This window comes from Apis florea, unplaced genomic scaffold, assembly GCF_048593485.1.
Source record: "Apis florea isolate Af1SG1 unplaced genomic scaffold, ASM4859348v1 contig_2495_pilon, whole genome shotgun sequence".
In the NCBI taxonomy this organism is placed as follows: Eukaryota; Metazoa; Arthropoda; class Insecta; order Hymenoptera; family Apidae; genus Apis; species Apis florea.
Window position 1 is genome coordinate 1291830 of NW_028256595.1, and position 27503 is coordinate 1319332.

General features: G+C 41.2%; 1 protein-coding gene across 4 annotated transcripts in view; it reads left to right on the forward strand.

Moving 5' to 3' along the window:
* Window positions 1-27503, forward strand: part of LOC100872435 (uncharacterized) — a 59455-nt gene that overhangs the window by 16269 nt on the left and 15683 nt on the right. For 2 of the 4 annotated variants that reach the window (XM_031918580.2, XM_086906620.1), the window contains exons 2-8: window positions 10894-10947; window positions 15200-15398; window positions 18618-18843; window positions 20038-20194; window positions 24032-24115; window positions 24917-25003; window positions 26155-26211. In XM_031918580.2, coding sequence (XP_031774440.2) covers window positions 15209-15398; window positions 18618-18843; window positions 20038-20194; window positions 24032-24115; window positions 24917-25003; window positions 26155-26211 — 801 coding nt within the window. In that variant the 5' untranslated portion in view covers window positions 10894-10947; window positions 15200-15208. The remainder of the gene's footprint in view (window positions 1-10893; window positions 10948-15199; window positions 15399-18617; window positions 18844-20037; window positions 20195-24031; window positions 24116-24916; window positions 25004-26154; window positions 26212-27503) is intronic. The other 2 variants (XM_086906622.1, XM_086906625.1) reach the window with 2 other exon arrangements.

Sequence of the window (27503 nt, forward strand, 5' to 3'; positions counted from 1 at the left end):
GCCGTCTATCCGTCGACGGAATAATTTCATGTATTATTTATCGCGCATTCTCGTCGCTTTCTCTACGCGGGTGTCCTCCACGATTTATCCTTTGCCACTTTGGCAACAGAAGTTTCGAAATTCCGTAGAAATTCGGATCGAGATGGTTGAAACGATCGATCTTTACGAATATACATGTATTCTTCGATAAGCTCGCTCACTTTATTCGGTCAAGCCTCTCCAAACTGATTCGACATTTTTTCTTGATGATTTTTATTATCTCGTGAGAAACGAGTGATAAAAACAAAATACTGATCTTCTGAGAGAAAGTGCAATAATCGCTCGTCACACACGCAGAGTCATAATACGTAACACGTCAGTGACAATATAATACAAAGCGATTATAGTAGCATGTCAATGGTATCTTATTCAGAGCGATTATAGGGTTGTTCATAGTGACAATATAATGCAGAACGACTATGTAATCGCCTGTAGCATATCAGTGACATTTTATACAGAGCGACTATAGTCGTTCATTAGTACATCAGTGACAGTATAATGTAGAACGATTATAGTCACCCGTAGCACATCAATGGCGTCTTAAGTAGAGCGATTATAGTTGTCCATATCAATACAATTTTTTATAGAGTGACTATAGTCACCCGTATCATGTCAATGACATTTTATGCAGAGCGACTATAGTCGTCTATTAGTACATCAGTGACAATATAATGTAGAGTGACTATAAGTCATCCGTATCATAACAATGACATTTTATGCAGAGCAATTATAATCGTACACCATAGTACATCAATGATAATATTATGCAGAGCGATTATAATCACCCGTAATAGTCAATAGTACTTTGTATAGAGCCATTATAGTCGCCCATATCAATGAATTTTTTTACAGAGTGACTATAATCATACATATCATGTCAATGACATTTTATGCAAAGCGACTATAGTCACTTGTAGCACGTCAGTGACATTTTACATAGAGCGACTATAATCATACGTAGCACGTCAATGACAATATCATGCAAAACAACTATAGTCGCATGTCAGTGTCATTTTATGCAGAGCGACTATAATCACTCGTAATAGTCAATAGTATTTTGTATAGAGCCATTATAGTCGCCCATATCAATGAATTTTTTTACAGAGTGACTATAATCATCCATATCATGTCAATGACATTTATGCAAAGCGACTATAGTCACTTGTAGCACGTCAGTGACAATATAATGCAAAGCGACTATACTCGCCTGTAGCACGTCAGTGACATTTTACATAGAGCGACTATAATCATCCGTAGCACGTCAGTGACAATATCATGCAAAACAACTATAGTCGCATGTCAGTGACATTTTATGCAGAGCGACTATAATCACTCGTAATAGTCAATAGTATTTTGTATAGAGCCATTATAGTCGCCCATATCAATGAATTTTTTTACAGAATGACTATAATCACCCATATCATGTCAATGACATTTTATGCAAAACGACTATAGTCACTTGTAGCACGTCAGTGACAATATAATGCAAAGCGACTATACTCGCCTGTAGCACGTCAGTGACATTTTACATAGAGCGACTATAATCATCCGTAGCACGTCAGTGACAATATCATGCAAAACAATTATAGTCCCATGTCAGTGACATTTTATGCAGACTATAATCACCCGTAATAGTCAATAATATTTTGTATAGAGCGATTATAGTTGCCCATATCAATGAATTTTTTTATAGAGTGACTATAATCATCCATATCATGTCAATGACATTTATGCAAAGCGACTATAGTCACCCGTAGCACGTCAGTGGCAATATAATGCAGAGCGATTATAGTCGTTCATAGTATATTAGTGGCAATATAATGCAGAGCGATTATAGTCACCTGTAGCACGTCAGCAACGTTTTACATAGAATGACTATAGTCACTTGTAGCACGTCAGTGACAATATAATGCAAAGCGACTATACTCGCCTCTAGCACGTCAGTGACATTTTACATAGAGCGACTATAATCATCCGTAGCACGTCAGTAACATTTTATGCAGAACGACTATAATCACCCGTAATAGTCAATAGTATAGAACCATTATAGTCGCCCATATCAATGAATTTTTTTATAGAGTGACTATAATCATCCATATCGTGTCAATGACATTTTATGCAAAGCGACTATAGTCACCCGTAGCACGTCAGTGGCAATATAATGCAGAGCGATTATAGTCGTTCATAGTATATTAGTATATGACAATATAATACAGAGCGACTATAATCGCCTGTAGCACGTCAGTAACGTTTTACATAAAATGACTATAGTCACTTGTAGCACATAAGTGACAATATAATGCAAAACAACTATAGTCTCATGTCAGTGACATTTTATATAGGGCGACTATAGTCGCCCGTATCATGTCAGTGACATTTTATGCAGAGCGACTATAATCACCCGTAGCACGTCAGTGACAATATCATGCAAAACAACTATAGTCGCCTGTAGCATGTCAGTGACATTTTATATAGGGCGACTATAGTCGCCCGTATCATGTCAGTGACATTTTACATAGAATGACTATAGTCACTTGTAGCACGTCATTGACAATATAATGCAAAGCGACTATACTCTCCTGTAGCACGTCAGTGATATTTTATATAGGGCGACTATAATCGCCCGTATCATGTCAGTGACATTTTACTAGAGCGACTAGTAGCACGTCAGTGGCCTATTTATATAGAGCGACTATAATAGCGCGTCACTGGCATTTTATGGAGATCGAGTTCAGTCGAGTTTCGCGTGGAAGAGATGACGAGCGATCTACGAGGCGATCGAAGGATGAAATGATTCCTCTTCGGTATCAGAAGATTGGCGTAATTAACGTGGTGGCCACCCGGTAGATCGGTGGCGGTTAACCAGTCGTTTCCGTCACGTGGGAATACCCGGAGCGTTCCCAGTACCGTTCCCCGTTGTCTGCTCAGGTCGAGACCTCCGCCGATGCAGTTTGAGCCGAGCATCCTCGGCGATAAAATATTTTTACCGGTTTTACTTTCCGGCCGAGCCCACGTTTTCTTTCGAGACCCGCGTCATCTCGTACACGCTTTTCCACTCGCTCGTCTGTCGATAAACATTCTCATCCGCGTCCTCAGACGGACGTTTTCGATGCTACCAGGAAAATCTCCTGAGATGGACGTTCGACCATTTTCCTCTTACCACAATTTTCATTCACCAACGAACGTGTCTCTTTAACACGCGAGTGTCATTGACCCGGTGGAAAGGTCAGGAAGCACGAGAGACTGGGATTTTCGCGTTACGCAAGAGAGAGAAAGAGAGAGAGAACACGTTCCATTTCCGCGCGCGCCGCGAGATTCCTCTCGTTCGATTCCTTTTCCTTCCTTCCGCTTTCCACGCGAAATCGGCCATCTTATGCACTGGATCTCGTTGCGCCCGATCGATCGGCCGATTCCGTTCGACTCGAATGTACCGTTAGACTCGAGGCGGTTTCTTTTCCTTTTCTCCGCCGTTAACTGCCACTTTCGCTTAACATCTCGCGCCGCCTTTTCTCTCTTACATCCATCCATGTAAATCACGTGCACGCGCTTTCCTCGCGCTCGAGAGCAGGCCTAATTTTCGTTTAATTTCGTTGGATCGCCACGATTGGTCGCGTTTTCCATTCCGTTCAACGCTGTCTCATCCTCTCTCGATGCATTTCTCTCGAACGAAAATTTCTCCATTATCGAAAATTTCGAAGAAAAGGATGGGCTTTGGTCGAAGAACCAGACTTTCCTTTTTTTCCAACTCGAGAAATTGAACGGAGTATATCGCGTTAGAATCGGGGCAAAAGTTATATCTCTTCCATCGGTTATTGTATGCGTCGATAAAACGTGCGTGCACGGAGGCGATGGAGGCGCCGCCACGCGGTGGAAAAGTCGTTCAACTTTGCTCGAAATAATCGAGCGATTTCGAAAGGGAGAGAAGAAGAATCGACAAGGCGTCGTTTTCCGCACGATTCGAGAGAATTCGGCTCTGCGAACAACGGCGAGCGAGAAGAAACAATTTCAATTCCCCCCACTCCGGGGGATCCTCGACGACGATCCAATTTCCGCGACCATTTTGTCATTAAGCCGAGAAAGGCTGCGCTCCTCTTTTATATATCGGTTACGGGGCGAGGCGGGGAGGAGAATCTAATTTTCGTTGATTGATACAAAGGACGTAGTCAGCCGCGATAACTCGAGACGTTCTCGATAGCCGACCGGGTTACGAGCGAGAGGGCAAAGTGTCGTGGTCGTCGTCCGTGAGTCATCCACGAATGGGTCGAGTCAACGAAAATTCCACGCGGCGGATCTTTCTCGAGGAAGCTCGAGCTTCCATTAGCCTCGTAAGCCTAACGAGCCCGATGATCACGTCTAATGGAATTATTTTTGGACCGCCAATTAGTCATTCGGGAATATCTCTACCCTCTTCTTCTTCTTCCTTTTCTCGTAAGAAGAGATTAACCTTTTGCGACTCGATCGAGAGATCGCTGACCGGATCAACGTTTCGCTTCGCTTCGAAACATCATCCAGTTGAAAAAAATGAAATTTCAAAAAGGTAATATAAGAAATTACGTATCCAGTATACTTCCATAATCACATCGTTCGATGATAATCCAAAAATTAATTGTAGCGGGCAAAACGGGAAAGCGGTAATAGCTAACGAATAAATGTTATTCGAGCGTTTCAAGAACCTAGTTATTTAAAATAACTTTATTCGAAATTTAACTAGTTAATGCCCGACTCTGGACGTACTCTCGCCACTAGGAACTATCATGACGAGATATTACAAGGAGTTAAGTTAAGGAATAATTGTAGTGGCGAAACGGTCGAGAAGCGAGTAATAGCCACGAATAAATGTTATTCGAGCGTTTTAAGAACCGCGTTACTCGAAGCTACTTTATTTTTAATTACTTGCTTTTTCACCGAGTTAACGCTCGACGCTCGACGTATCTCGCTATTAGGATTTTATGACGAGATAAGACAAGGAGTCGAGTTGGGCTAGGTTGAACGCCATTTTCTTTTCTTTTTTTTTTTTTCTTCTTCTTCTAAACTATCCTCACGACTTTGTCGTCTCAGTTTTATCGAGTTTCATCGAGCATTCAGGACGAGAAAATAATTAGATCTTCCCTCTCGAAGCGCTAATTCGAGCGATATTCTTGCGGTGCGCGTGTAACGTTTGCACAAGTGGCTGTGTTCATTTCCCTCGCGGGCAACGAAAAGCCAGGAGGGGGAGGGAGGAGGAGGAGGAGGAGGAGGAGGAGGAGGAGGAGGAGGAGGAGGAGGAGGAGGAGGAGAGCCGTTAATTCAAACGGAGAAAGAAAGGCGTCGTGGGTTGCTAAACGATGAACAATAAACGTGACTCACAAGCCCGACTGCGCGTTTCCTTTATTCGCGCGAGTGTATCGTTCGGGAAGCTCGCTCTCTTTCTCTCTTCCCCTTGGCCTGCAACTTTTAATTTGTTTGACCTCGGTTATGCATCGAGTTGTTTGGAGATGTTTTGAGAGACGATTAATTCTTAACGAAAACATCGTAAACCATCGACTCGATCCTCTCAGATTTTTCGTGATCCCGATCCTCCTCTCGAGCGAGCATCCGAGTGGCTATTCACGATTCACGTAAACCGTGTTCGGCGGCACGTGGGCGATTCGATCCCGTAAAGAGCCGCTTAAGCGGAAGAAGACTGGCATTAAAAAATTTTGCCTTATCCATTTTTTGAGGGAATTCAAATTTATCTGAATATCGATCGATTTATCTCGTTCGTTGGAACGACAATAATTAGCGAAGACAATTAATCGCTTTCGAATAGCTTTTCTCTCGAAGGTCGATAGCCCGCTCTCTAATTTAATTTCTTATCTCCGCCCCTCGGGTTACTCCCCTCGCATTTGGCCCGGCCAATTTCCGAAATGACTCTTTCTCCAGACAACGCGTGCCTCATCGTGACTCATTTTTCGGCGCCACGCGTTTCCAACTAAAAATCTGTGGAAACGAATGACGGGCCTAGCGGAAAGTGGCGTTGCATACATACATACGGAATTCCATCGATTGTAATTTTACAAAATCACAGTATGGAACGAAAGTGCAACGAAATATCGTAATAATAAATTTTGTAATCTCGAGATTTCCTCCTGCTTGTGCACCTCTCATTGCCTTGAACAAGTTCCATCAATCCATGTATATAATTAAAGATTGCAAATCGTTCTTAATACTTTGTTCAAATTCTGGCATTTGAACAAAGGGCGGGAATCGCGGTTTTGCGTTTCTTCTTAATAGCGCGATAAAAGGCTTTATCGGCGAAGTGCACGTCTTGAAATGTGCTAAGAAATGGAGGAAGAGACTTGGCGGGCCAGACTCGTCGTTTTTTCCATTTTAAAAGAAACATGTCAGCCTTCGAAGAGAAGAATGCGGTCTTAGCATCGTATTGCCTCTTCTCTTCTCTTTTGTTTCCTTCCTTCCGCCGAATAATCACGAAAAACCGCGCAAGGCAACCGATTGCTTCCTCTCCTCGGCTGCTTTTCTCATTTCCCGATGGGCCTCTTTCTTCCCCCCTCTCTCTCTCTCAATTACTATCGTTCTTCCTCCTCCTCCTCCTCCACCGCAAACAAGTCACGTTGCGGATACGATTTAATTCCATTGTTTGAAAACGGCAAAGCGAGGATATCTGCATTCGATATCTGGCCAACGTTGCAAAGTCCTTGCCTCGATTTCGCACGAATTTTCGAAGAAAATTCGCTCGATCGAAGTGAAAGATCTCGGATCCGTTCCTTTTGAATTACGAACAAACGAATTATTTATGGGAAAGGGAGTGGAAAAGAAGGTATCCGTTCACAGATAGGTTGAGACCTATTTTCTACCTCCTTGCCTTCATACCGTTGGACAAAAATACACGCGATGGCGCTGCTTTCGGAGCAGACGTTTCTTAAATAAGCGCGCGCGCGGGCAAGTCCCTTCGAGAGAAGGGGTGGGGAGGGGAAGTCATGTCACTTCCGTTTCGATGTGGAACAAATATGCGGTGCTCGCTATGCGTGTTTACAGGAGAGAGGATGCAAATATCCGTCCCGCAAGAATGAATTGCTACGTTTAATCTTTCCAAATATTATTAGAAATTGGAAATAACGTTGACATTTTCTTCTTTTCTCTTTCTTTCTTTCTTTTTGCGATCAACGAATTCCATCGCCCGCTACGCGAATCGCGAAGACAAGATGCAAAATATCCGCTTCGAGAGGAATAAAATTTTTAATCGTTTAGAATTTTTTTTTTTTTTTTCCAACAACGAATCGCGAAAAATGCGTGCAAATATATTTTTCGTTCCGTGAAGAATAAATTTTACGTTCGATCTTTCTTATAAAATGTTAGAATTCGAAATTTGGATCCAAGATATGCAAACACGCGTTTCAAGAAGAATAAAATTAATCGTTCGAAACATTAGAGTCGCGAAAAGTGCGTGCAAATGAATATCGTTTCGAGAAGAAGAAATTCTACGTTTAATCCTTGCAAACATTAGAACCAAAACTAGCAACAAATTTGTTTTGCGTTTCGAGAATAAAATTAATAATATAATTTTGTGCTTAATCGTTTCAAATATTAGAGTCGCGAAAAGTGCGTGCAAATGAATATCGTTTCGAGAAGAAGAAATTCTAATCCTTGCAAACATTAGAATCAGAATTATCGACAAATTCGAAATTTGTTTTGCGTTTCAAGAAGAATAAAATTAATCGTTCGAAACATTAGAGTCGCGAAAAGTGCGTGCAAATGAATATCGTTTCGAGAAGAAGAAATTCTGCGTTTAATCCTTGCAAACATTAGAATCAGAACTAGCAACAAATTTGTTTTGCTCGTTTTGAGAAGAAGAAAATTTTGCGCTTAATCGTTGGAAACGTTAGAATCGGAATTTCTTTTACATTTATACGCAACGAATCGCAAAAAGTTTGTGAAAATGAGTAGAGAAGAAGAAATTCTACGTTTAATCTTTCCAAAATATTAGAATCAGAGCTAATTCGACAAATTCGAAATTTTGCATTTAATCGTTTACAATTTTTTTTCTACATTTATATAGCAACGAATCGCAAGAAATACGCGCAAATACATTTCGCTCCTTTGAAGAACAAATTCTACGTTTAACCCTTTGCAAACATCAGAACTAGCAACAAATTTGTTTTGCTCGTTTTGAGAAGAAGAAAATTTTGCCCTTAATCGTTCGAAACATTAGAATCGCAAAGAATGCATGCAAATATCAAAATTTCTCTTTGGAATTTCTCCTCTTCTCTCTCTCTCTCTCTCTCTCTCTCTCTCTCTCTCTCTCTCTCTCTCTCTCTCTCTCTCTCTCTCATCAATTTCCTCTCAACAAATTTGTTTTGCTCGTTTTGAGAAGAAGAAAATTTTGCCCTTAATCGTTCGAAAAGATTAGAATCGCAAAGAATGCGTGCAAATATCAAAATTTCTCTTTGGAATTTCTCCTCTTCTCTCTCTCTCTCTCTCTCTCTCTCTCTCTCTCTCTCTCTCTCTCTCTCTCTCTCTCTCTCTCTCTCTCTCTCTCTCTCTCTCTCTCTCTCTCTCATCAAGTTCCTCTCAACAAATTTGTTTTGCTCGTTTTGAGAAGAAGAAAATTTTGCCCTTAATCGTTCGAAAAGATTAGAATCGCAAAGAATGCATGCAAATATCAAAATTTCTCTTTGGAATTTCTCCTCTTCTCTCTCTCTCTCTCTCTCTCTCTCTCTCTCTCTCTCTCTCTCTCTCTCTCTCTCTCTCTCATCAATTTCCTCTCAACAAATTTGTTTTGCTCGTTTTGAGAAGAAGAAAATTTTGCCCTTAATCGTTCGAAAAGATTAGAATCGCAAAGAATGCGTGCAAATATCAAAATTTCTCTTTGGAATTTCTCCTCTCTCTCTCTCTCTCTCTCTCTCTCTCTCTCTCTCTCTCTCTCTCTCTCTCTCTCTCTCTCTCTCTCTCTCTCTCTCTCTCTCTCTCATCAAGTTCCTCTCAACAAATTTGTTTTGCTCGTTTTGAGAAGAAGAAAATTTTGCCCTTAATCGTTCGAAAAGATTAGAATCGCAAAGAATGCATGCAAATATCAAAATTTCTCTTTGGAATTTCTCCTCTTCTCTCTCTCTCTCTCTCTCTCTCTCTCTCTCTCTCTCTCTCTCTCTCATATCAAGTTCCACCGTGCCTCGTTTTTCAAGGACGAGCGGAGGAGAAAACAAAGCTGTCCTCGAGCGTGAAATCCGCGTTTAAAAAATTGCGTTTCAACTCCCTCCCTCCACCCACCACCCTCTTTTCATCCCTCCTTTTGCACAAGAGGCGCTATTTATAACCTCGAGCACGAAGAGGCGCGAATTATAATACCGGTCATCCTCCTTTATTCCTCCTCCTCTCTCTCTCTCTCTCTCTCTCTCGGTCTCGCTCGCAGAATTAACCGGATCAACGCGATATCGCGACGCGTTTCAACGACACGAGCGTGCACGAGCGAGCGTTGCGACCCGATGCGCGGTATACCGACCCGTTCGTTCACTCTTTATAAATAGACGGTTTAAATTCTGTCGCTGGGCTGGGCGTGGCCCCTCGATCCTAGACGCGGAATAGATCACTCGTCGCGACCCATTCATTACAACTATCTCTTCTTCTTCTTCTTCTTCTTCTTCTTCTTCCTCTTTTTTTTCTTCCTGTTTCTCCATTTATTCCTTGAATAAATATACACGCATATGTGCCTGTTTTAAAACCGCTAAACCTATCGACATTTCGTGTATTCCTACCATGAAATGACCGCTGCAAAATTGTATCTTAATTGTAGAAAGGGATTTCAGCTAAGCTCGGATTCGCAAGGTAAACATAAATTCACAGAAAGTTGTGAATATTGACAAAAATCGGTTGTATATTACACGTTATAGAGAAAAAGACGATAAGCCATATCGAAATTGCATTTGACCGCGCCGTGGTAGGTTTAGGATTAAATTTAGTTTGCGTTTTCGAGCGGAGGGTTGCGTGGGATAACCGTGAGACGAGGAGGATTTTGAGGAGTTCGTTATTATTGGGGTGGAATTTTCGCCTCTCCGCTCGAACGGTGAGGTTTATTTACCCTCGATTTTCAAATATCGATTGTTAAGGTTTTTGAGTATGATCTTACGAACGATGTTCGTAAGAATGTTCTCTGGCCTCGATGTTTCTTGCACGCGTTTCAGAGATTTGGACGAAATTATTTCTCCCCAGGTTTCACTTTTCCAGTATTTTAATTTTTTCGGGGGAAGGAAGGATAGGCAGCTTTTTGTCGCTCCAATGGCGACGCTCGGATCGATCGATGATATTTATTTAAAATATCGAACAATATACTATCGAATTACATCGCGGATCGAACTACATATTCGACGTTAGAAATATCATTTTCTGAAGCGTGTGATGAAATTAGTTCAAAATTATTTCTATTAATTAAGAAATTGATAAAAAGAAGATAGAATGGGAATGAAAATTGAGATGACATCGACAAGAGAAGAATGAAAAATGGTTAGATTTTTTTTTAATCTCAAATTAGATCGAACTACATATTCGGCGTTAGAAATTTATTATTTTCTCGGTTTTGTAAGCATAAAATGAAATTAGTTCTAGCAAAACGAAGAAGAAGACTCTTTATAGAATTCTCTATAAAATTAATTAAAATTTTTGAAAAGTTTTATATACGCGTTATTTTAATTTTAGCTAAGAAATTCGTCGAACTGAAACGGTTAAAGTTACGTAAATCAAGCGGGATCCTCGCACGATTTGCACGGAGGCTACGACTGTATTTTATCGTCGAAATTTTTTTTTTAACTCGCCGTTCGTTAAAAAAGTTTTCACGCATTACGCCGTGTTCCCTCGATATTGATCCGTTTGCGTTTCGTTTTACAGATATTCGGGGCACGGCAACACGAACCGTACCTGTCATGTCGGTTCCTATTTAAGGTAAGCATCATTCTCGTTCTTATTATTGTCTTATTTTATCTCTCTCTCTCTCTCTCTTAAATTTTTAAATCGAGATGATTATATATATTTTCGATATCGATTTAAAGTTATCGCGGAGGCAGAGATAAGATCGCTTCCATTCGATACAGGAGAATACGAGGCCGGAGTGGAGGGGATCCTTTTTTAAAAATTCCGTTTTGGATCCCGTTCAAACGGCTCGAAAACATCTCTCCTCTCCCCTCGTTCGAAGTTTTCTTTTTTAGCCAAGATGGGCCGAGTCGTTGCGCTTAGACCGCTGTCTCGTTTCGAGATAGAATTCGATCCGACTCGGTAATCTGGCCAGTGGCGATAACGCTTATCGCGTTCGATCTTAATTATGGATTACGTCACCTCGGCCGAGCGTTAAAATCCATCACCGCGGGTATCGATTCGTGCGTTTGTCGAATCGTGGGCCTTCTATCGACAAAAGTCACTTCTCCTCGAGAGGATAGAGAAGAAGAAAGAGGAAAGAGGACGAGCAGACGAAGTGAGGATAGAAAAGAAGAAAAAAAGAGGAGAAGATAGAAAAGAAGAAAAGAGAAAAGAGGAGAAGATAGAAAAGAAGAAAAGAAAGAGGAAAGAGGAGAAGATAGAAAAGAAGAAAAGAGGAGAAGATAGAAAAGAATAAAAGAGAAAAGAGGAGAAGATAGAAAAGAATAAAAGAAGAAAGATGAAAGAAGACGAGAAGATAGAAAAGAAGAAAAGAAAGTGGAAAGAGGACGAAGAGAAGATAGAAAAGAAGAAAAGAAGAAAGATGAAAGAGGACGAGAAGATAGAAAAAAAGAAAAGAAAGTGGAAAGAGGGCGAAGAAAAGATAGAAAAGAAGAAAAGAAGAAAGATGAAAGAGGACGAGAAGATAGAAAAAAAGAAAAGAAAGTGGAAAGAGGACGAAGAGAAGATAGAAAAAAAAAGAAGAAAAGAGAAAAGAGGAGAAGATAGAAAAGAAGAAAAGAGAAAAGAGGAGAAGATAGAAAAGAAAAAAAGAAAGAGGAAAGATAGAAAAGAAGAAAAGAAAGAGGAAAGATAGAAAAGAAGAAAAGAAAGAGGAGAAGATAGAAAAGAAGAAAAGAGAAAAGAGGAGAAGATAGAAAAGAAGAAAAGAAATAGGAAAGATAGAAAAGAAGAAAAGAAAGAGGAAAGATAGAAAAGAAGAAAAGAAAGAGGAAAGATAGAAAAGAAGAAAAGAAAGAGGAGAAGATAGAAAAGAAGAAAAGAAAGAGGAAAGATAGAAAAGAAGAAAAGAAAGAGGAGAAGATAGAAAAGAAGAAAAGAAAGAGGAGAAGATAGAAAAGAAGAAAAGAAAGAGGAGAAGATAGAAAAGAAGAAAGGAAAGAGGAGAAGATAGAAAAGAAGAAAAGAAAAAAGAGGACGAGAGAACGAAGGAGAAAAATGGCAGGACAATGGTAAAAGGCAAGAGACTCGTAGGATATTCGCGACGGTATCGATGCCTCGTTGAACGCGACAAGAAGCGGGCTGATTACGAAGTCTCGGGAGGATATCGTTCTCGAGGCGAGAAATAAGGAGAAAGTTGATGGGTAAATTTGATGGTTTCACTTTTAGGCGTTTGACAACGCGATTAAACGTTGGCAAATTGTCGGGAGTAGCCACTTTCCCTTCCACCACGTGTATGCTCTTAATTGCACCCGTGTGTATATATGTATATACATATATACATATGTATATATATATATATCGACGAGGATGAGTTTTGAAACGCAAAGTAATTTTCTTACGTCTCTTAACGAAGGAGTAATAAAGATCTGAGCTGGCTGTTTATCAAATCAATACCTCTACCCTTATTAATCAAAGATAACGAATCTTCGATTTTGATCTTTTATATTTTATTTTTTTAGAAAACTGTTTTTAGAAAACAGTATAACAACTTTTTATTGCAATTTGTAAGGATATTGTTATATAGTATAAAGTTCACTGAAATTTTATTTATAATTTTATTATAAATAACGTTGCCAGCACTCACTGTTTCATAATTGTTTATCTTTTGTTTATCTTCAGATATTTTGTAAACAGATACGCCCATTCAAGTTATAAAAATTATATTCATACGGCTAAATCCGTATACTTTATTTATTTTATTTATCGTTCACCACTGCACAACCAGTCAACAGATATAATTACAAATGCGTAAAAAGTATAATAAAAGAAAAATAAAACGTGTAACTCGATAATGAAATGAAAATTATGCAGAAGAAAATTACAGTTTTTTTTTTTTTTTTTTAATTAAAAATATATACTCACGATTAAAAACGTGTCAATTTTATTCGCCATTCGAATCGGAATCCGACGAGACTCGCCTCTCGAGGGGAAAGGGTTTCGATAAGAAAAATTAATAAGGAAGATTTCTTTGATGGCGGATGAGCGGGCGAGTTTCGCCTTGTTCGAGAAAAGATAACGCGTGACCGGCTGGTTAATTAAAAGAGCGAACGTCAAAGTAAACTTTCTTCCTCTCTCTGGCTGTTGAAACAGAGAAACGTCTTTGCTTCAACTTTGGGTTAACTTTGGCGAGCAGAGGGTGATATCGAGTGACGAGAACCAGTCGACACAGTTGGTTACAGCGAACCCAATTCGATTAACTTTTGCACGCGTTTCTCCTCGCGTGATTTCGAACGATACATCGATGAAAATTAAAATTAATCCACGATAAGAAATACTTGAATTAATAAATCTGTGCATTGTTGTTTAAATAGTTTAAATAAATTTATGATCAATGACATTTTATTAATAAATATAAATTCAAAATGCAGTATATTTATTATTAAGGTTGAAACGAGTTTCAATAATTTTGGATAATTTATTATAATATTTAATTTGAAAGAGGATTTAAAGTGAATTAAAATAATATTAATTTTTAATCGAAGATAGTTCTGAAAAATCGCCCGTCAATTTCATTTGAATTGAAATTTTTTCTTGATTTTAAATTCGATCGAACTTGAATATTACTTTCAAAATTTTCGATGGAACGAAATTAGTTAGTTCGAAGACGAGATTGATTTTCCGTTATTCAATAATTATTTACTCTTCAACAAATAAAGAGAAGAAAAATAAGAAGATGAAGAACAAGAATAATAGAGAATGAATACAAGACGCATCTTCATTACTTAAAATATCAAAATAACAACAATATTGATTCGACAAATTTTCTTCCTTTCCACCTAAAATATTAAAAGAACGAAAGTTTTACACGTTAACTTCGAACTTCATTTTAAGTAAACCAAGAGATTCACCGAACGTTCCAAAAAAAAGAAGGGAAACAACAATTCGAAAACGATTGTTCAATGTCTTCTTTCTTCGATAAAGGAATAAAGAGTTATCGAAACGCATCCAATCTCGGTGAAAAAAAGCTGGCAAGAAACATTTGATGCAAAAGAAAAAAAGGGGTGACGACGAGGTTAACGAGAACCGGCAGCGTCAATTCCGACGCAACGTCCCTGCACGCGGATCCAAAGTGGCCGTCAGCTGTGCGAAGGTCAGGGTCGAGCGGCGAGGGTGCAATCGATGCACGATACCGTGCCATTCCTGCACCCCTCCAGTTACCATGGAGACCATCTCCTGACCCATTGCTACAGTGAGAGAGCGAGACCCCGGAGACGCATCGTCAGAGCCGTCGCGGCACGGAGCAAAGGAGCCAAGCCCTATCTCTCTCTCCTCGTGTTTTCGTGTCGTTGAAGTGAGAGAGAGAGAGAGAGAGAATTCGTCGCGTGGCGCCTCTTTCCTTCCTTCGGCCGAGAGATCCGTCGAAATTCATCGTGCGTGTCGAGAATTTTTCCAGTGTTTCCACGACTTTGCTTGCACCATGAAGCGAAGGGACGCGTTCCTCGTCCGAGAGGAGAAGTGATTCTGGTGGCGGCCATTCTTCGTCGTTCCAACAACGAATTAATCTAACGAGATCGATCTAGCGCGTGAACAGAGAGAGAGAGAGAGAGAAGAAATTCCTCGGCTGGAATATCGAGAGGAGAGGAACCGGTCGGTCGGTCCCCCTCTTTGACAGCTTGTAAATATGGTAACGAGGCATTGTGCAAGGTCGGTATGAACTAAGGTCAGCTGGCACACAGATCGATATCGTTTGGGTCGCACGCAGAGAAGTAGGATGGACGGGTGGAAGAGGTGGAAAAGGGCGGAGAACACGTTGCTGACCGCGTGGTACCAACGTGTGACCGAATCTTACGTGGCGACATGGCTGTTCGGGGTGTTTCAGAGCAGCAGGATGTCGGCGAGCACCGCCACCGGGGGCGGTGGAGGGGGCAGCGGCGGAGGTGGAGGAGGGGTCGGGGGCGCCCTGACGTTGATGGGCTGCGTGAGAGAAGCGTCGCCCCCCCCGCAGAACCATCATCAACATCATCATCGAACGCTGGCCGAGTACTCCGCGCAGAACAGCGTCGATCCCCTTCCCAAAGGTGAGTAGAGGAAGTAATTGTTCTATCTCGATCGTCGAATATTTGCAAGTCGTCGCGTATCGATCAAGTTCGTTGCATTTGGTTCGGGGATTGGATTTCGTCTAGACGAGGGGATATATATTTGGAATACGTATTTTCAAGGTCTGAGACGCGGTGAAAAACGGATTTACGTAAACCGCCGCGGCTCGTATTTTATCCGCAATTTATCCGAGGAACGACGTTTGATCGACGATTATCTTGTTCATTTTTTTTTTTTTTTTTTCAATCGGGAAAAGAAGTTTTTTCTTTTTCGAACGAGGCAATTACGAGGATGATGGATCGCGTGCGAGTCGCCGCGGATTTAGAAAAACACGGGAGAGAAGTTTGTGCAAGAGTAAAAGGGGAAGGGAGGGGAGGGGAGGGATTAAGGTGAAAGTTTCCGGCGTAAGATTTCCGTTTGAGCTCCGACGAGTTGAACGGGAATAATGGTCGCCAACGAGTTATTAAAGGGCAATCCAGTACCGAGTGCCCTTTACACTCGTCCGTCTTCGTCTCGGAACGTGACTTGGTCGCTCGCTGCGTTTCCGAGCGGGTCCAACGACCTCTTTATTTTCATTAGCCTCCGGTAAATTACCAGCCACTCGGGAGCTAAATTAACTCTCGTAAGCTAATATATCCGAATCGGTCGGCTGATTACCGATTAAACTTAAACTGAAACGTTTTCGAGAGGAATCGCTTCCCTTAATTGCGAAAATCTGAACCGACGACTCGTTTCGAAACGAAGCGAATTTTTTCGGATCCGAAGTGTGCGTGGAACGGGTTTAAAACGAGTTCGAGGGTAACCAAACTTTGGCGCAATTTTATCTATCTCTGTGAAAGAATTTTGTGTTACAACGGGCGTCGAATTTTCGATCGTATCGAATCTACGAGAACGTAGAAATAAACGTAAAAATTACGACGATCAAATTTCGGGGTAACGTTCTACGAGAAAAAGTCGGGATAAGCAGATCTCTGCGACCGCGAGTTTTCCTTCTTCTTTCCTTCTATCCGCTCGATTCGAAGCCGAAATTAGGCAAGCCGCGGTTATGTAAACGTCCGTTGCGGGGCCGGGGGGAAGGGAGGGTCGGTCTCCTCGCCAACAGTGGAAACAGCTGTTTTTATTGCCCACCGACGGAGAGATCGCGCGTCGAAACGATTGGCGCGTGACGGTTATTTTTCACGGTTGAGCGATGTCGCGGTGAACTGATGCGTGAAAAGCACACTCGCCACCAGAGTGTCAAGTACACGTTTTTTCGCGATTGGCCGTGTTTCTCGAAGAGAAGACTCGACGACGGATACACGTTCGACTTTGTCGAAAGTGCGAGAACGCGCATCGACCGAGTCGAGAGATAAAACTCAACGGATAATATCCCTTTCCTTGGACACACGACTTGTGTCCACCGTAATTGGGACGTTCGAGTCGAGCGGAAATTCGGCGGCGAAGAAAGGCGAGGTTAGGCGTATTGTGCAAGAACACGCATGCACGGTTATATTTACAGAAAGAATCGAGAAACGAGGCCATGGCCAATCGCAAAATGAATGGCCGCTGCTCGAGCGCCGAGTCGTCGTATCGCGTTACTCTCCACGCACCTCCACCAGGAATTATAGGGATTTCCAATCATCGAAACTATCCGCGTTCGAGAGAGACGAACTTTCGATAACTTTAACTCGAGATAAATTAAAACGAGTGGCCGCGTGAAAGCGAACGGTTGGAAAAAGAGGCGACAGCTCGAGATCGAAGCAGCAGCAATAATCGGCCGAGTGAAATTGCCGACCGAGTATAACCGTTTTTTCGACGCTTTGGTCGCGGTAGCTGGGTAACTGGCTGGGACACAACCCTACGAATTAAAGATAAGCGTTAAGTATCTTTCGGTACCTATATCTATCCGTTCAATACGGATGTAAAAAAAAAAAAAAAAAGAAGAAAAAAAAATAAAACGTTATATCGTTGTTATAGTTAATTTCGACCATATAAGGAATATCAACTGATAGAGTTATCGCTAATCTTATCGATCGTGTTCCGTATTATCAAATCTTCGAGCCAGTTAAATGCATGGCTGTGCATACGCGACTTACGAAACCCGTAAATCTCGTAAAATTACAACATACGAATGCAAAATATTCGGATGCAATACTATGAGGATTTTCTGGACCTGTTTGGTAACGTAGACACCGCCTACAAATAATAACACACCATTTTTCATTCGTTTCGCTCGCGAATCGCGTCGTTCCATACGCGGTGGAGATATTTCGATCGATCTCCTCGAAAAACGATTCGGTGTATGCCAGTTCCTCGTTACAGAGGGAAGGTTTTCGATGGAATGCGGCGTGTCAGAAGCGAAAAAGCAACTATCCTTTGCCGAAACGATGCTTCTTCGGTCTCGAGAGCACGGGATAGGCGGTTTTTAATCGCGATCGATTAAATTCGCTGCTATCCTCCACCACTCCTGCTCCCTGCCTTTTCGACGATTCGAAGCGCGCTCTCTTCGCAACCTCTCCCTTTCCTTTTTTCCCCGCAATTAAAAAGGCATCCGTGCGTTAACGAGTGCAACCTTCTCTCGAAGTGTTATTTGCTTATCCAGCACCTACCATTCTTCTTCCATTCCCAAGAGGAGGGTTTCAGCGAGGAGCTTTCGTTCCTCGATGAAAGTATATGGAATATTCGTAGAAGTGGGTCGTCGAAACGCAGGGATCGAGATTCGTCCATTCGTTTTTTGAAATTGATTGGGGACAATTTTAAAAAAGATTCTAAGTAAAAACATAAGTAAGGGATTAGATCAGATTATCGATTCTCGATCGATAGCCTTTATTACTTAGCCGTAGCTTTTTTCCTCGATAATCTCTTCACCTTTAATCAGGGGCGTGTTATCAGGTGGAGAACCATCCGTATTTATCAATTTCATTTATTATCTCTCTCGTGTTCGATTCTCGCAATTCCATTTTCCAAGAGGATGGAAAAAAATAGAACGAAACGGAAGAGCGGCTCGTTTCTAATTCGAGAGAAACTCGGATTGGCCGTTCCTTCGTTTCGTTTTCTCTCTCTCTGAGAGTTTTCACTTCCCATTGATACTACGACTGGCTACGAAAACGTGAACGACAACCGTTCGTTGCGCAATCGTTCGAGAGAAAGTTCTCAGGCGGCGGTTTTTTTTAATTTTACGCTTTAGTTAGATATTTCGTTTGTTTTTTTCGGTTGGGCAGAGCCGAAGAAGCGGCGCTTCCACCCGCTTCGGGGCCTCAGGAAGATCTTCCGTCGTAAGAGTCGGGGCGCGGCCGACGTTCGGCTGGGGGCCAACGCGGATCGAGAGGCCGAGCTCGTGCGGGTGCCGAGGGAGGAGATCACCGACAGACATCCCGCGGGACGTGCCGAGGAGGCTCGCAGCAGGAGCGCCAGCGAGCTGCTCACCGACTCGTGCGATCGTGACAGGTGAGTTTATTAAATAATTTTCGAATCGTACAGGTGTTATCCTTTTTTACCGGCGGAGGAACGACGTTGTTCTTTATTTAAATTATTATTAAGTAAAAAAAAAAAAAAAAAAAAGATGTTTGATTAATGCTTCGAAAAAGAAGGTTAATTCCTTGATTCTTGCAGCTGCTTTTCCGATTTAAATTTATTCTAACTGAAAAAAAATTAGAGTCGAGGAACTGTTTATGCGATACAGAATCGTTTATATAATAATAAGAATAAAAAGCTCGAAGATGATGTTTCATTTCACTCGACAATTAATTACGGCTCGGAAGTATTGTAAATTTCGTTTCTGAAAAGAAACTCGAACTAAAGTCCATAATTCTTTAAATTAAAAATTATTCTTGACTAACTTAGAACACCCGAAGACATATTTTATTTCATTCGACAATTATTGTTTCGAAAGTATTGTAACGAATCTTTTTTTTTAATTCAAAATTATCCCAAGTAAAAAAAAAGAAAAATTAAAGAACCCTTATATAAAAAAACCCGAAGATCAAGTTTTGTTTTACTCGACTACGATCACTGGTTGGAAAGTAACGGTGCGACGTCTTCGAAGAGGTTAAGAACGCAATCGTACTGTTACCGTTTCAACGAGCGATCCGCGTGGAAAAGGTGCAGCATCGTCCTCGCGCCGCTCCTTCGAACAAAATAAATATCGTCGAGAACATTCGACTCGTTTCGCCCACTACTCCCTCTCCTTTCATCCTTAGCCTTCTCCTTCTCGTTTTCGCCACCGAAAATGATATATATATATCGATCGCGGTTCCGCTGACGATAATAATCTTTTACAAAATGCGCGTTTCGAGCGAGCGAGCGTGGAAAGAAGGATCGACTTATCCTTGGCCCGATTCGACCGTGATCGAGTTTCGCTTTTTCCACACGGCTTGTTGTTGAAATATCGCTCGAAACCCGCGCATGCGTGTGCACACGCGTGACTCGATATCGCGCCGGCCCACCACTCCCCCTTTATTTTCGTAACTCGATTGCGAGTCGTACATACAACCTCGCTCGGTGTCCGACTCGATCGATCGACCGACCCTTCGATTCTTTCGCAATGCAAAAGACGTTGATCGTCGCTGTATTTAGACTCGCCTCGTAAAAAAAAAAAAAAAGACACGTACTCTCTCATTCGTGCTTTTGTTTTTCCAACAGCGTGTTCCTCAGAAGGACGGGGAATTCGATAGAGGATTCGTTCGTGAAGCTGAGAGGAGGAGCCGGAAAATTGTCCGTCTCGCACGACAGCGTGTTCCCAGGGGAGGTGCCGCACACCCGACCGCTCTCGTCCCTGGCAAGCCTGGCCACCCTCGAGGTTCGTATCCTTTCTCTTCTATTCTTACGTTCACGGGATCGGGATGAGGAAGAGGAGGAGGTGGACGAAAGGAAAAAGAAAAATTGTTTTCGAATTTTCGCCCAGAGTAGAATTCGAAGATGTGGATCGACGACGGTTAACCCTTTCGCCACTTCTCCAAAAATGTGCTCGAGAAAAATCGTCACAATTCGAGTTGCTTCCACAGGTGTTTATTGAGAAAAGAAATTTCATACATCTTATACAAAGTCGCCTTAAAAAGTATTATAATTCGGTGACACATTATGCTTAACGATTATAGTCACCCGTAGCAAGTCAGTGTCATTTTATGCAGAGCGACTATAGTCGTCGATAGTACATTAATGGCATTTTAAATAGAACGATTATAGTCGCTCAGTATAGTACGTCAGTGGCATTGTATATAGAATGATTATAGTTGCTCGTAGCACATTATAGTCACCCATAACATATCAATGGCACTTTATATATAGCGACTATAGTCGTCCATAGCACGTCAATAGCATTATAGTTGCCCATAATATCTATGGACTATAGTCGCTTGTCTTCAATCTATTATGCAAAGCGATTATAGCACCTATGCACGCCAGTGGCATGTTATATAGACGATTACAGCATGTAATAGATTATAGTGCCCATAATATCTCGATGGCATCTTATGCAGAGCGATTATAGTCACTCATTGCACGTCAGTGGCATGTTATTATAGCATGTCAATAGCATTTTATATAAAACGATTATAGTCACCTGTAGCATGTCAGTGTCATCTTATGCAGAGCGATTATAGTCACTCATTGCACGTCAGTGGCATGTTATATAGAGCGATTATAGCACGTCAATAGCATTTTATATAAAACGATTATAGTCGCCCATAATATGTCACTGCCATTTTATATAAAGCAATTACAATCATCTATAGCACGTCAATAGCATTTTATATAAAACAATTATAGTCGCCCATAATATCTCGGTGGCATCTTATGCAGAGCGATTATAGTCACTCATTGCACGTCAGTGGCATGTTATATAGAGCGATTATAGCACGTCAATAGCATTTTATATAAAACGATTATAGTCGCCCATAATATCTCGGTGGCATCTTATGCAAAGCGATTATAGTCACCTCATTAGCATCACGTCAGCATGTGCATGTTCATATAGAGCAATTACAAAGTCATCTATAGCACGTCAATAGCATTTTATATAAAACGATTATAGTCGCCCATAATATCTCGGTGGCATCTTATGTAGATTGACTATAGTCGCTTGTAGTATTTCAGTCTCATCTTATGGAAAGCGATTATAGTCACCTATTGCACGCCAGTGGCATGTTATATAGAGCGATTGTAGCATGTCAATAGCATTTTATATAAAACGATTATAGTCGCCCATAATATCTCAATGGCATCTTATGCAAAGCGATTATAGTCACCCATAATATGTCACTGTCATTTTATATAAAGCAATTACAATCATCTATAGCACGTCAATAGCATTTTATATAAAACAATTATAGTCGCCCATAATATCTCGGTGGCATCTTATGCAGAGCGATTATAGTCACTCATTGCACGTCAGTGGCATGTTATATAGAGCGATTATAGCATGTCAATAATATTTTATATAAAACGATTATAGTCACCCGTAGCATGTCAGTGTCATCTTATGCAGAGCAACTATAGTCACCTATTGCACATCAGTGGCATGTTATATAGAGCGATTATAGTCGCCCATTGCACGTCAATGGCATCTTATGCAGAACAATTATAGTCGGCCGTATCATGTCAGTGGCATTTTATATAGACCGATTATAGTCGCCCATAGTACGTCAGTGACGATATAATGCAGAACGACTATAGTCGCTCATTGCACGTCAGTGGCATGTTACATAGAGCGATTATAGTCGCCCATAGCATGTCAATAGCATTTTATGTAAAACGATTATAGCCGCCCATAATATCTCAGTGGCATCTTATGCAGAGCGATTATAGTCACCTATTACACGTCAGAACTCATATAATCACTCATAGCACGTCAATGGCATGTTATGAAGAACGACTATATATACTATAGTCAGCCATAGTACATCAGTGGCATTTTACATAGAACGATTATAGTCGCCCATAGCACGTCAGTTATGTTATGGAGAGCTATAGTCGCCTATAATATCTCAGTGGCATCTTATGCAGAGCGACTATAGGTGCCTATAACACGATGGCACCTATATCGATGGCATTTTGTATAGAGCGATTATAGTCACTCATAGCATATAGTCAGTAGCATGTTATTATAGTCGCCCTTAATAGCGAAAGGATTAAGAAAGAAATCAGGGATGGAAAAAATCAGTTGTCGGTCGAGATGACGGTGGTTAGTTGGAAAACAATATCGCATCACGGTGCTTGATTCACGGTGATTGATGCAATTCCCGCGGAGAATGATAAACAGAGGGCGCGGAGGAGGCGTTGTTCTCGTATTATCCAATGAGCGTAAATGGCCGGCTAGGCATTCTGGGCACGCGTGAATCGAGTTAAAGCGATTACGCATGTCCAGGATCGGCTCGTGACTCGTCTTCCAATTTCCTCGCCGCGCAGTCTCGCGCGGACTCCAACCCGTTTCCTTTTCTTTAAATCGTCCGCCGTGCTGTGATTTCATCCTCGAATTTAACCACGTTCTTTCTTTCTTTCTTCCTTTCTTTCTCGATGAAAGGAGAACGATCCTCGAGAGAAGACGGTTGGAGAGTCGTTGGATTTCCGACCGTGAACTTGAGCGTTCGAAACCGAGTACCGAAACGTGGAAACACCTCGTTGAATTATTTATGAGGCAACCGGAATGTGCGCGGAAAATCGAGACAGGCGGCTTCGATTTGCGATGATCGCGTGTATTACTTCTCTTCCTTTCCAGAATAATCCTTGTCGATTGAAATTCCAGCTGATTTATAATCCTTTTCTTTGTTCAATAGCTAATCCATTAACATCGTTCACGAGATTTTAAATTTAGCACCTCAACATATACAGACAGTCTTAAGATGTTATGCACAGCCTTTAAGAACTATTCTATCATCTTTAAACTTAAATAATGAAACGAAGCAGGAAATTTGGTTATTAGCTACAGCTTGTGACACCTTTAATATCTAAACGTGTATCTAAAAATATATGCATAAATAGCAGTAAAATCTACCAGTTGTGATCGATAAGAAAGGACGCGAAACGTCCTCTCTAAACGTTAACAAAAAATCCTTGAAATGGTAGAAATTTTAATAGTTTAATATAAACGTAAAGCAGAACAGGATCCAATTAAAATTAAACAAAATGACAGACACGAATAAAATAAATATCTCATCGTGAATCATAGAAACTCTTTCAGAAACGATTATTCGTGATCTTCTCGTCAGAAGCATAAAGGAATCGAAGAATTCTTTGTTGAAACAGATGTATGTGGAATAACTTAACTGGAATCCCGGTGTGAACGGGACTCGTAGACTCTCCACGTGGAATACATTGATAAATCGTCCGTTTTCATTCACCCATTCGTTTGTTTACGTTGTTTCGCCTGTATCTATTTACATTTCCTTTGTTCACTCGCTTTATTTATTTACATTTCCTCCGTTTATTCGCGCGCAGAGCTTATTTAAAGGGGTTGAATTGAATAACAATATTTTTTTCGAAAGTTTCACGCACGGCGAGGATTTTAGAAAACCTTGTCGAGAATCGATCCTCCTCCTCGCGCGAGAGGGAAAAAGCGGCGTTCCGTTCTGATAGGCGAGGAAAGTGGCGGAATTGTTTTCACGAGGAGAAGCACCATTTCTCTCCCTTTATTTTGCAGCGGAGGCAAACGAGGAAGAGCAACGAGATCGAGCACAAGGAGTACAATCTGCACGTGGTGCAGAGCCACAGGATATCCCTTCGGGTAAATTTCTCTTCTTTCTCTTTCGTCCTTTTTCGAAACAAAACGATATGAAAATTCGAAAAGAAACGTTATATTTGCTTTTAACCGTTTGCGCTCCTTTCCAGCTCGGGCAAACCAACAGTTCCACACGATTTCCTCAATTCAATGAATTTCTTAAAATGATTTCACGTGATAACAAATTAACGCATAAAAGTTTTTTTAATATCTCATCTCTCTCTTTATATATAAAGAATGATAATTTATTGAGTATTAAAAACCTATATTGTTGTGTGATATTTTAACAATGAATACAATAACGTGCTCTCATTTATCGTCTATTATTCTTATTTTTCATTTTCCTTCTCTCTATTATCGATTTTTTAACTAATAGAAATAACGAAAAATTCATCTTCAAGTAAACTATCCCAATAACTTGCTCTCACAGTCTATTATTCTTATTTTTCTTTTCACTTACAGCATCTCAATTTTCGTTACTATTTTCTCTCTCTCTCTCTCTCTCTCTACCGTCAATTTCTTAACGAGTAGAAATCATTTCGTTGTTCGATGACGAATGTCAAAACATAAAAATCTGTTCTACAAGATTATACTTGAAGAGCTTAGGAATCCACTCATGAAGCGATATTTAAAAAAAAAATCAAACATAAATAAATATTCGAATCGCTGAATCAATCCGAAAGAGTCACCATTGGAGCGCAAAGGGTTAATTGAAGGCTTGCAATTTCGAGAATGTAGGTCAAAACAGAGGCGATGTTCGATTAAAAACGGGTATAATTGGCGAGCGTGTATGCTGTTCATTTGCAGGTGCTGGAGCAAATAAAGACGGTGATAGAGAACCAGAACCAGCAGCTAGTCTCGGCCACATCGTCGGATTCCACGAGCGCCGTTCACGTAAGTATCGAGACGATGTTGTCGAGTATGAGAATTTTTGTATCCGAGAGAAAAGAGGAAGAAGAAAGAAAGGAAAAAGAAGGGTGTGAAAAGTTTTGAACTTTTACTTCGTTCATCGACCTCGTCCGTCGACAGACACCAATTTCTTCGTAGGGCTTTTATCTCGATGTAAAATCATCGCGGCGGAGATAAGAGTGTCGACAAAAAAATGTATCCATACTTTGGGAACAATCCTTCTCGACCGTTGCATCATTCCCTTCCAACCCGAGTTTCCAACGAATTTTCCTCCATCGTCTAAACAATTCGAGCGATAACGAGTGAAGAGATAATTAAAAGAAAGAAAAAAAAAAAGAGAAAAAAGAAGAAGAAAGAAAGGAAGGAAGGAAAAATTTGTCGATACGAACGGATTAGATTCCGCGTTGTTCGGTCTTCTTTTTGCTAGTTGTCGCGTCATTTCTGCGTTTCAGGGTGTCGGTAAACGTTATCAGCAGGAAACCGCCGAGCTAAGATAGCAACGATGAACACTTTTCGTTCCTAGTATCGGTGTGATCGCGTAGCAGTTTGCGGTTCGGTTGAGATTAGTCGCGTACGCGACGCGCGCCTGTCAACTTGATCTTTCCGTGTTTCGAGCATTAATATTATTCGACAATTCGTCCAAGCTCGAGAACTGCGATGAAACGCGCGTTGGCCCGTCGAAAATCGATTTAAATATGGCAGGGAAGGGATCGTTGAGAAAATGGTTGGACAAAGTGTCGATCTTAACGTCGGTCGTGTCGAAATTTCGCAAGATGTCAACGGTAAGAAGGAAGCCTCGTCATGAGTCGAGGAAAACTTTCTCTCTCTCTCTCTCTCTCTCTCTCTCTTTCTCTCCGCTCAAAGTTTCAAAGATAGGTTCTCGTGTCTCGTTGTTATTAGTTACTTTCATTCGTTGCGTCATTTATGTTCACGGTATCGATGTATATGTATATATATTTAGATAAGATTCCGTTACTTTTTTCGTTTTTGTTTGTTCGATATAATGACTTTGATCGTGATAAGTTTGATAAATTTTCCGCGTTGTTATTCGACAGATGGATATTATAATCGGCGGCCATTTTCTCCTTGTGAATTTAGAGACGATTTAATTTCTTCTGTTTTTTTTTTTTTTTCAGAACCGTTTCGGCTACGAGAAGCAGGAGAGGAAAGAAGAGGAGGAGAATCAGGCTAAGGTGAGTCCATTTAATCTCTAAAGATTTCCATCGCTTGTCTCCCTCCATCAATCCCGCCATTCGTCTTGATTTCGAGGGGAAAAAACATTGGATACTCGGCTGGCTAATGGCCGAATCGTAAATCAGCATTAAGGGGTGGGCGAAGTTCAGGCGAATGGCAACAGGTGGCGAATGGTGACCGATGGAGATCACGTTGATTTTTCGTCCTTTTCTCATCGTGCGACGCCAACGACTCGGAATAAACGTTTCTATCGATCCAACGCGCGCCCAACGAATGGCTAGGTTTCACGAATCGAGAGGTTCGAAGGTAGAAGAGATCGAATGCGATATTTCGCACGCGACTCGATCGTTCGCGTTCCATTAACGCGAATTTTTAAACGAGGACGAAGACGAAGTGAAATTGCAGGAAAGAGGAAGAGACAAGTATCCGTGTTTCTCGCTTGTGCGAACGAAATAAAATCGTAAAAGAAGTCGCAGCGCTGACAAGAGTGTGTGTCTCTCTCGTCCCTTTTACGGCCGCGTTCTCGTTGTCTCCGGCATGGCACACCGCTATTATTATTTCCGCCTGTACCATCGCGAATCTCTGCTACCTGCTTTTATTGTCCCTGGCTCGCGACACACGACAAACCGTTAAAACAATGCCCTACGGTCTACCCGTTATATATATATATATATAAATCGACCGCCTACTCCGCGGAAAACGCTTCCACGAACGTGTTCCGCGTTAAAAGAAGTGGGTTATTCTTTATCCGATTCAGCCGTTTACTTTTTAAGCGTGTTTGCTCGCTTGTAATGCTAGCCTACATGTCTGGTGGCCATTTAAAGCGTCGCAACGTGTTGCGTGTGATGCGGAGGCTTGGAGAGAGAAAGAAGAAGAAGAAAAAAAGTAGAATCGCAAATGAAAAAGAAAAAGTCTCGGTATGAATCATTCTAGATTAAGAATTCGAAGATACCGTTCAAACCGGCTACGGAATTGTGGTCGAGGTGTACGTACTAAAGAATTATAAACAGTCGTTTAGAGCAAGAAAAAAGAAAAATATATTCGAGAGTGAGCGCACTGTGAATAGGACAGTGTATAAGAGCGACGCGATATATAGCGTTTACCGTTACTTGGCCCGAACAACACTCGTTATAGCGAGAAGCATGGAACCATCGACGAATGCTTCGGGTTGTGGTTCTCTTGTGTGTTAACTCGCTTTCGGTTCATTGGAAAAATCGAGAGAACAGGCACGGCACTGTCATACAGCTGGTAACGTTGTTTTTCTTTCGATCGTGTTTGCAATTATGATGAC